Source organism: Bison bison, unplaced genomic scaffold (genome assembly GCF_000754665.1).
Source record: "Bison bison bison isolate TAMUID 2011002044 unplaced genomic scaffold, Bison_UMD1.0 scf7180017864043, whole genome shotgun sequence".
NCBI classification, from domain to species: domain Eukaryota; kingdom Metazoa; phylum Chordata; class Mammalia; order Artiodactyla; family Bovidae; genus Bison; species Bison bison.
In genome coordinates this window covers 9946668-9956644 of record NW_011494615.1, presented here as the reverse complement: position 1 = coordinate 9956644, position 9977 = coordinate 9946668, and the positions used below count along the sequence as shown (strand labels likewise).

General features: G+C 45.9%; 1 protein-coding gene across 1 annotated transcript in view; it reads left to right on the top strand.

Moving 5' to 3' along the window:
* Positions 1-9977, top strand: part of TGFBR2 (transforming growth factor, beta receptor II (70/80kDa)) — a 74692-nt gene that overhangs the window by 61815 nt on the left and 2900 nt on the right. Inside the window, exon 6 of the mRNA XM_010835564.1 lies at positions 7357-7484. Coding sequence (XP_010833866.1) covers positions 7357-7484 — 128 coding nt within the window. The remainder of the gene's footprint in view (positions 1-7356; positions 7485-9977) is intronic.

The following is a 9977-nucleotide window of genomic DNA, read 5'->3' as shown; positions in this document are numbered from 1 at the left end:
TGCCATAAGGGTGTCATCTGCATATCTGAGGTTATTGACATTTCTCCTGGCAATCTTGATTCCAACTTGTGTTTCTTCCAGTCCAGCATTTCTCATGATGTACTCTGCATATAAGTTAAGAAGCCATAGAGATGGCCAAAAAGAACATGAAAAGATGGTCAATACTGCTAATCACTCAGTTCAGTTCAGTCGCTCAGTCGTGTGTGACTCTTTGCGACCCCATGGACTGCAGCACGCCAGGCCTCCTTGTCCATCACCAACTCCCAGAGTTCACCCAAACTCATGTCCATCGAGTCAGTGATGCCATCCAGCCATCTCATCTTCTGTAGTCCCCTTCTCCTCCTGCCCCCAATCTTTCCCAGCATCAGGGTCTTTTCCAATGAGTCAGCTCTTCACATCAGGTGGCCAAAGGATTGGAGTAATCACTAGAGAAACACAAATCAAAACTACAAAGAGATAGCACCTCACACCAGTCAGAGCAAACTATAAATGTTAGAGAGGCTGTGGAGAAAAGTGAACCCTCCTAAACTGTTACTGGGAGAACAGTATGGTGCTTCCTTATAAAACCAAAAATAAAGCTACCATATGATCCAGTGATCCCAGTCCTGGGCATACATCTGGAGAAAACCATGGTTCAAAAAAATGTGTAACATCCCAGTGTCCATTGCAGCACTATTTAAAATAGTCAAGACATGGAGGCAACCTAAATATCCATTGCTAGATGAATGGATAAAGAATATGTAGTTCATATATACGATGGAATAATACTCAGCCATGAAAAAGAGACACAATGCCATTTGCAGCCACATGGATGGACCTGGAGGTGATTATACTAAGTAAAATAAGTTCAGACAGAAAAAGACAAATGATATGTTGCTTATATGTGGAACCTTAAAAGATACAAATGAATTAAAAAACAGACTCACAGACTTAGAAAAACTATGGTTATTAAAGGGAAAGGTGATAGAGAAGGATAAATGGGGAGTTTGGGATTGAAATATACACACTGCTATATATCAGATAGATAACCAAGAAGGACCTACTGTATATTACAGGGAACTCTATTCAATATTCTGTGATAACCTAAATGGGAAAAGAAATTGAAAAAGAATAGACACATATATATGTATCAATGAATCACTTTGCTGTACACCTGATGCTGGTACAACATTTTTAATCAACTACAGACCAATATAAAATTTTTTAAAATGCTGAGAGTGCAGCAGTGAGAAGAATCTTTGTCCTCAAGGGACAGAGTGTCTAATGAAGAGCTAATACAGCGTGCTGCAGTCCATAAGGTTGCCAAAGACTCAGACACGACTTAGTAACTGAACAATAACAAAATATGCTAGAAAGACAAGTAATGTGTCAGTATCAGGGCTGGGGATGATGGTTGCAGAAAGAAAACCCAAGTTGGGCATAGCTAATAACAGAGACTGTTATTTCAGAGACTTAGGTCATCTGGAAGTATGCAACAGAAAAACCAAGAAAACAGGTTTTTCAGAGTTGTTTAAGGAGGGAACGAGATGGAAGGAGCTGGCTGGTGTGTTATTGTTTTATAAAGGAGTAAGTCATGAACTCACCATCTCTCCAGGACAAACCTGGAGACTGGCTCTCTTACAAAGAAATCTCTGTCCTGGCTTTGGTTCGTCTGGTGTCCGTGCAGGAGTCTGTGTGTAGTGTGTGGGAGGCAGAGGAAGGCGGGTCCTTTCAGGGCCCCCCTCTGGGAGCACGGCAGGCAGTGTTCATGTCACCCAGCCACACTGGCCCCCAGGCCGCCTGACTTTCAGATCCCTAGCCATGTCAGCCTTTGAATAGCAGCTGACACACAGCAGCCAGCTGAGCAAGTATTTTCACAAGACGATGAGAAACAAACTCAGCCTGCTGCAGCCTGTGAGGCAGAAAAAATGAAAGGAAAGGAGTGGGGTGGGGGCAGGGAAGAGGGTGGGAGAGGAGTGAAGAGAGCCTGGGATAGCAACCTTCCTCTTCCTGCGTTTTGAGGCAGGATAATTTGGAAGGAAGACAGATATAAAAGGGTTCCGCTCTGGGGAAAACTGCCAACAATTTTGCAGCCCTGTGAAGTTGGAACCACGATCAAAACAGCAGCTGTGGACCAGATGCTGACTTTAAGAGGAGCATCCCTATTGCCCAGGCCCCTCTGAGCACCAGAGCTCGAGGTGCGGACTTTTCTTCTGCCAGCCTCCAACCAGATAAAGAGATGCCAAGGGGTGGGGGTGAGGCCCTGGCCCTCAGGGGAGCCTGGGATGGGGGTGGAAAGAAGAGCAGCGAGGTCTAGAAGCTTCCTAGAGCGGCAGCTATTTGAAGCCTTCAAGGAGATCCCAGGGTCCCTGGTGCACCTAGCCCTGGGTGGTGGCGGTGGGGGGCGGGGCTGATCTCAGCAGGTGGTCCTGCTGGGGGAGCAGGGTGTCAGCCTGGGGACGGACCGAACCCTTGGGTCGGCCGGACTCTTGAAGAGGAATCCAAGTTCAGCAGTCTGTAGGGAAAAGAAGGCAGGAAAGGCCTAGGAGAGAAGGAACAGGAAGTGAGACAGGCCGTGGAGGGAGCTGGTGAGCCCCAGGCGGTCACCTGGGGAACAGCTGAAGCATGATCCTGCTGGGGACTGGGGACGCTGGCGCAGAGCGCACACACACCTCAGCATCACACCCCTGACTCCGGGTTTATCTTCCGTCTGCTGTCAGTTGACAGTTAGTGTACCTTCCACTGGCATTTGTGGTTCTGCATTCCTGGCTCTAACCGCTCACGGATCTTGTGTTGAGTTTATGACCCACAGCTGCTTGACTCACGGATGCAAAGCTCACGTATCCAGGGGATCGGGTGGGAGACTGGGCGTCCGTGGGTGTTGGCGTCTGCCTCTGGTCCTGGGACCGGCCCCTGCAGGTACTGAGGGAGCTCTGTGCTGAGTGATGGTGGCGGCACTCACGCTCTCTCTTGTGCTGTGGATATGGAAACTGAGGCACAAGGTGGTGCCCTCTCTCTTCCAAGTCCTCACCTCTAGTTTGTGATGGAATCCAGGCAGGCACAACTAACCATGTCCCTGCTTATGATGCATATTGATAGCACTTTAAGTGCTAAACTTAACCTTACTCTTTAAGCTCCTTGATTCTTTTTTCATAGAGGTATTTCTTTCTTTCTTTCTTTCTTTCTTTTTTTTGCCACAGTGCACAGCACACAGAATCTTAGTTCCCTGACCAGGGATCAGACCTGTGGTCCCTGCAGTGGAAGCAGAGTCCTAACCACTGGACTGCCGGGGAAGTCCCCGAATTCTTAAAAGATGAGACTCTCTGATCTACCCTTTGACTTGCTTTCTCTGCTGTTCTTCACATTATTTAATCGAGGGCACAAAGAGGAAAATGCCACAGTCTTACTTTTCCCCACCTGCACTGCCACCAGCCTGATCCCAGGACTGATCCTGATCCAGACATGAACTGCACCACAGTCATGTCCTCCAGAGGAAGACACTTAAGACTGTTCACACTCCCATGTTGTCATTGGCTTCAGACTGCCCCTAGGGCTGAGGCTGTCATGTTCTAGAAATCTCCAGGCCAGGAAGCTCCTATTAGCCAAGGGCAGTTCTCCATAGAAGGGAGAGAGCGTGTGCCCTTACGACCCAATGCCTGCAGCAGCTGGGGGCTAGTGCCTATGGCTCAGTAAGGGGGGTTTAGGCAGGCTGCCAGCCACACCTGCTGTGGCAGCCAAAACGGCTGGAAAGGGAGAGTCAGCGGACTAATACATTGTCTAAGGAGCAATTTATATCATACACAGACCCCGTCACATCGCATTATATTATACACACCTGAGGGTGTGGCACCAAGAGAGCACCATCATTTGATCAGATTGGGTTACAGGACAGCTCTGGAGTGCGGACGTGGAGGTCATCCAGTTCAGAAGCCCATTCAGTTTAGAGAAGAGAAGGCTTAGGTCAGAGTAAACCCTAATGAGAACAAACTGTGATTCTCAGTTCTCAGCTCTTGATTGAGTCCAAGCCAGCTCATATCTATTGAAAGCCACCTATGTATAAGACATAATTTCAGGAGGGAATTAAGACACAAAATTCAGTCTGTGTCTTGGTCCTGAGGAATTTACAGTCTGGTAAAAATGTAAGGGAATGGAAGAGAGAAATAAGACATCTAAGTACTATCCAAATCAACATTCAGATCTCACCTCCAGAGTAGTACAGATCCAGGGGCTGCAGGCTCTTGAAGGCAGACGCAGACACACAGTAGGTTGTTTATGCTCGTCTCAAAGTGACGAGGGGGTATGAGGAGGGTGGGAGAAGCCTCCATCCCACTAAGGGAAGAAACAGTATTCTGCCAGCCTTCTAGCTGGGTGAGGCTGAAGAAGATAAATATGCAAGAGGGCTCTGGGAACGGGGGAAAGTCAAATAAACAAGAACAAGCCATCTCTTTTCAAAATGTCATTCTGCCTTAAATGCTTCTTCGATTCTAAGCCTGTAGGGGCCATTTATTGAAAGTTTCACTCATTAAACAGGGTTATTTTGAAGTAAAGGCCAAAGGTTGTATTTATTCTGGAGGAAACTGTTGAGTCATGCCCACTCTTCCCTTTGGGCCCAGACATGTTTCAGTGCTGTAGTGCTTTTAGTTTCTAAATTGTCCTGCGACCCACTGATGTGGGTATTGTCCCACCCACTTAAATTAACAGCCTTTCTAATCTTCACCTTGAGTTTATGCATGGGCCACTTTGGATAGGACCTAAGATTCATTCATTTGTGATAAAAACTCTCAACAAATATGATACAGAGGGAACACAATTCAACATAATAAAGACCATTTACGATAAATCTACAGCTAACATTATACTCAGCTGTGAAAAGCTGAAAGGTTTTTATCTAAAATTAAGAACATGACAAGTATGCCTACGGTTGCCACTTCTATTTAACATATTATTGGAAGTTTTAGGTACAGCAGTTAAACAAGAAAAAAAGACGCATCCAAATAAGTAGAGAAGAAATGGTCACCATTTGCAGATGACATGATATTATATGTAGAAAACCCTAAAGACACCACCCAAAACCCAATGGGACTAATGAGTGAATTCAGTTACGTTGCAGGATGCAGGATTAATACATAGAAATTTGTTGCATTTCTAAACACTAATGATGAACTATTGGAAAGAGAAATTAAGAAAATAATTTGATTTACAATCAAATAAGAATAAAATACCTAGGGATAAATTTAACCAAGGGTAGAAGACTACCTGTACTCTAAACACTATAAGGCATCGAATAAGGGTAAATGGAAAGATATCCCATGTTCATGGAATAAAAGATTAATATTGTAAAAATGTTCATAATATTCAAAGCAGTCTGCAGATTTAATGGAATCCCTATCAAAATACCCATGACATTTTTTACAGGACTAGAACAAAATAATCCTAAAATGTGTATGGAACTACCAAAGACCCCAAATAGCCAAAGTAATCTTGAGAGAAAAAGAACAAAACCGGAAGAATCATGCTCCCTGACTTCAGACTGTACTACAAAGCAGCAGTAATCAAAATGGTGTGGTACAGGCACAAAAATAGACATGCAGACCAATGGAACAGAATAGAGGGCCCAGAAATAAACCCACACACTTGTGGTCAACTAACCTACAACACGGGAGGCAAGAATAGACAACAGAGAGAAGACATTCTCTTCAATAAGTGGTGCTGGGAAAGCTGGACAGTTACGCGTGAAAGAGTGAAATGACGTTTTTTCATACTACATGCAAAAAAGTATGTGTGTACACACACACACACATTATGGAATATTAGCCATAAAAGACAATGAAATTTTTCCATTTGCAATGACAGGGATGGAGCTAGAGGATATTATGCTTAGTGAAATAAGGCAGACAGAGAAAGACAAATACTGCTTGATCTCACTTAAATATGGAATCTATAGAATGAAACAGAGGCAGATAAACTGCTGCTCATTGCCAGCAGGGTGAGGGGTGAAGGGAGGGGAAATGGGCGAGGGTGATTAAGAGATACAGGCTACCAGGAATGAGATAGATAAGTTATAAGGATACAATGGACAGCATAGAAAACATAGCTCGCGTTTACAACTGTGTACAGAGCACAGCCTACAAGAACACTGAGTTACTATGTTGTATACCTGAAACTGATACAATATGGCCCCCCTGCCAGTGCAGGAGATCTAAAAGATGCAGGTTCGATCCCTGGGTTGGGAAGATCCCCTGGAGGAGGAAATGGCAAACCACTCCAGTATTCTTGCCTGGAAAATCCCATGGACAGAGAAGCCTTGTGGGCTCCAGTCCACAAGAGATGGACGTGACTGAGCAACTATACTTCAATAGGAAAAAATTAGAAGAAAATAAGTGACATGAATTTCCCTTAAAAAAAGAAAATAAATGGACCTTAGTTGAAACCTGAAACTCTGATGAAGGGTTTACATCATCCTTCATTATTTTCTTTTTAGCGAGTATCACTGAAGGAAAATTACATTTTTAAATTGTTTGTTATCAATCTCTCTCCTCTGTCAGCTAACTAAAACAGCATTTCTGAACCTCTTTTTCATTATTACTATTGAAAGGAGACTTTGTAGACTTTTTTTTTTCCTTAATCACTACTCCCCACGACTTTTTATTCCTGTGGGAAAATATACATGATATAAAATTCACCAGTTTAGCCATTTTTAAGTGTTTACGATTTTTAAAAAAGTGGTGCAGTTGGGTAGCATTAAGTACATTCACAATGGTGTGTAATCATAATCATCATCGTTATCCATTTCCAGAACTTTTCCATCTCCCCCAGCTGAAATGCTGTACCAGTGAACAGAGTCTCTCCATCCCCCAACAACGTATATTCTCCTCTCTGCCTCTGTGAAGTAGCCTAATCTAGGTACCTTACATAAGGGGAATCATACAATATTTGTCATTTAATGTCTGGCTTATTTCATTTGGCATAATCTGTGTTGCAGCATCTATCAATTTCATTCCTTTTTTATATGGCTGAATCTCTGCAAGAAATTTAATACCACATATTAAATCTATTTATGTGCTGTGGACCTTTGTAGGGCCACAAACCTTTGTAATATGGAAGATTTTTCTACCTCCTAGGAACCACGATCCTTAAAGCCTGTATCCCCTGACCCTGTTGATCTTGTTCTCGGATCTGCCTCCAGCCGTTAGCACTTCACGGTCACTGAACAGTCACGTGTTGACTACTTCAAGGTCCTTCTGTGACCCTCCTTATAATTTTATTAATCCATTAGAATTAAAAACCACCCCCAGCATAATCACAGGCGAATCCTGACAGTATCCCAACCGTGCATACCCTTCTCAAGGCCCTGTGTCCGCCCGCTCTCTCCAACAGAAGTGAAGGACTATGAGCCTCCGTTCGGGTCTAAGGTGCGGGAGCATCCCTGTGTGGAAAGCATGAAGGACAACGTGCTGAGAGATCGAGGCCGACCAGAGATTCCCAGCTCCTGGCTCAACCACCAGGTGAGGAGGGACTGTCGTATTCACCCAGAGGGAGAGGGACAGCTCAGGCAGCAGAGAAGTCCAGGCTGATGGGCATCAATCGGATGTGTTCCGTGATTCTGCTTGGTTTTCTTCATAAAGGAGTTTCAGTAAAATGGGATGACCTTGTTACTGTATGTCCCACCACAAGTAAGAAAGGGCTCACACAGAACATGTGACGGGCACCTGTCATATGGTCTAAGACCCCTTGGTTCTGAACTAAAATATTTTGTTTACAGCCTCTGCCACTCATCCTTTCCATAGGGAGTTTGTGTTTTGTTCTCTTCTGGGTTCCAAATGTTTTCTTCTGGGAACCTTCAATATTGGCAGGAACTACTTGTGAGAAAGAAGGGATTGTCTGCCAGCTGGCCTGCGAGGGGCTGCTGTGTGCTCAGGCCACAGCAGGCCTGTCGGGGAGGAGGCCGGGATGAAGAAAGGCAAAGAAGAGCAGAGGGCAGGGGAACAAACAGGAAATCTGTCTTTCCAGAACCTCCTGACAGGCGGTGGATGCGGCCGTCCATCCGCAGCACATTCTTTGCTCTGGGGGCATTTTGATGGGGCAGGGGAGGGGCGAGGAGGACCGTGGGCTGCGGGAGCAGGGATGGTCTGACACAGCAGAGAGGAGCTCTGGACCACACCCCTGTGCTCCCAGCCCACGACACCCTGTCTTTCCATTGACGTAAACCTTTTATGGCTGCCTTTGGATGAATTCCCTCACCCAGGGAGGGCTGGGCTAAGTCCTAGGTTTCCTAAGGGTAAGGCAAATGCAGATGGGAAGCCGAAACCACAGTCAGGCGTGGCAAGGAGACAGATGGAGCAGGAAGCCTGGTATGTGCCTGCCTGGCTGAGAGCCGCTTCAGCGCGCAGGCCCGCTAACATCGGGGAGAGCCTGCAACAGGCTGTGGACCCAACCGTGGGGGCCTGGGGTTTCTCCCCGGGTTTCAGTGGTTTCAGCAGAGCCTCTTTGACTTTGAAAATGCAAAGCTGTTTTGTGTTCACTCTAAACTCAGAAGGTGCAATATTGTTTCCTTCAGCTCTGTCGCCTCCTCTGCTATACAGTTCTTATAATGAATAGCCATTATTCATGATGATAAAATTCTGGAAAGAATTTGCATAATACATTTTTTTCTCTTAATGAGATTTGTTGCCCTATTGATTTCAAGTTAATGCTTAATATTTAATTTAATTTACTGCCTGTAATTACAGTGCCAGAATAAAATAAATGTTACGTGTGTACCAACAATAACACTCCACTCTTAACAGGGCCATCAATCAATACCATCAATTAGGGGAATTATACAATTAATCCAACATCATGGGCTCACGCAGGGGGCAGGAAGGGAGGGCAGGTCCTGGGTGTGGGGTGCTGTTGCTCAGACTGCAGACAGGAAAGTGCTGCTCTCAGGGAAGGGCTGGAATGGGTCCATCCCCTGGGGCCACCCATGTGCGGGCCCCCCAGTGACAGGGTCGGGCTCTGAGAGGCACAGTCTGTTTCCACTCTTTGGGCTACGTATTTAGTCTGTGTCTGCCTTATTTCCAAAAAACAACTTGAACTAACAAAAACATTTGCAATGCAAAATGAGAGTTAAAGCTGTGAGAGAAGACCCTTGTCGTCTGTTGTGGACAGCATTTTCTGGATGGGCCTTTTTTGAGTGGGGCCTTTAGGGGGTTAGGTCAAGCCCCCTGATACAGCCTGCAGGACATACGAAGACAGCTGTTTGCCAGGGTCCAGGCTGAAGCTGGAGAGGAAGGGCCTAGCAGAGAGTGTCCTTGAAACTACTGGAAGATGGGCTTGGATCCTTACAAAGCATGTGGACTTGACTAATGCAACCAGGCTAATGCCCACATGTCACTCCAACCGGGATAGTCAGTCCTATTGAAATAGGAATGCTGGTGGCTCAGATAATAAGGAATCCGCCTACAGTGCAGGAGCCCCGGGTTCGATCCCTGGGTCAGGAAGATCCCCTGGAGAAGGGCATGGCAACCCACTCCAGTATTCTTGCCTGGAGAATCCCCAAGGACGGAGGAGCCTGTTGGGCTACAGTCCATGGCGTCGCAGAGTTGGACAGGACTGACTGTAACACACACATATGATTCCAGCTCTGACTCTCTGGAAAAGGCAATACCGTTGAGACAGTTAAGAGATCAGTGGTTGTTGGGGGCTCAGGAAAGGAAGGAGGGCCTATGAGGCACACACACAGGAAGTTCAGGGCAGTGACCTTGTGGGGGCTGTAATGATGGACGCTTGGTCAGAACCCTGATCCTGTACCTCACCATGAACCTCGCTCTGGCTGACTGTGGTCAACGGTGATGTTTTGTGTTGCTTTACTGGTTTTAACAAATGCCTCACACAGATGCAGGGTGTTGATGCGGGGCGGGGGGAGGCGGTCTGCATGGGGGGAGGGGGTATATGGTATGGAAATTCTGTAATTTCCATTCGATTTTGCGGTGAACCTGAAGCTTCCCTCAATAGTA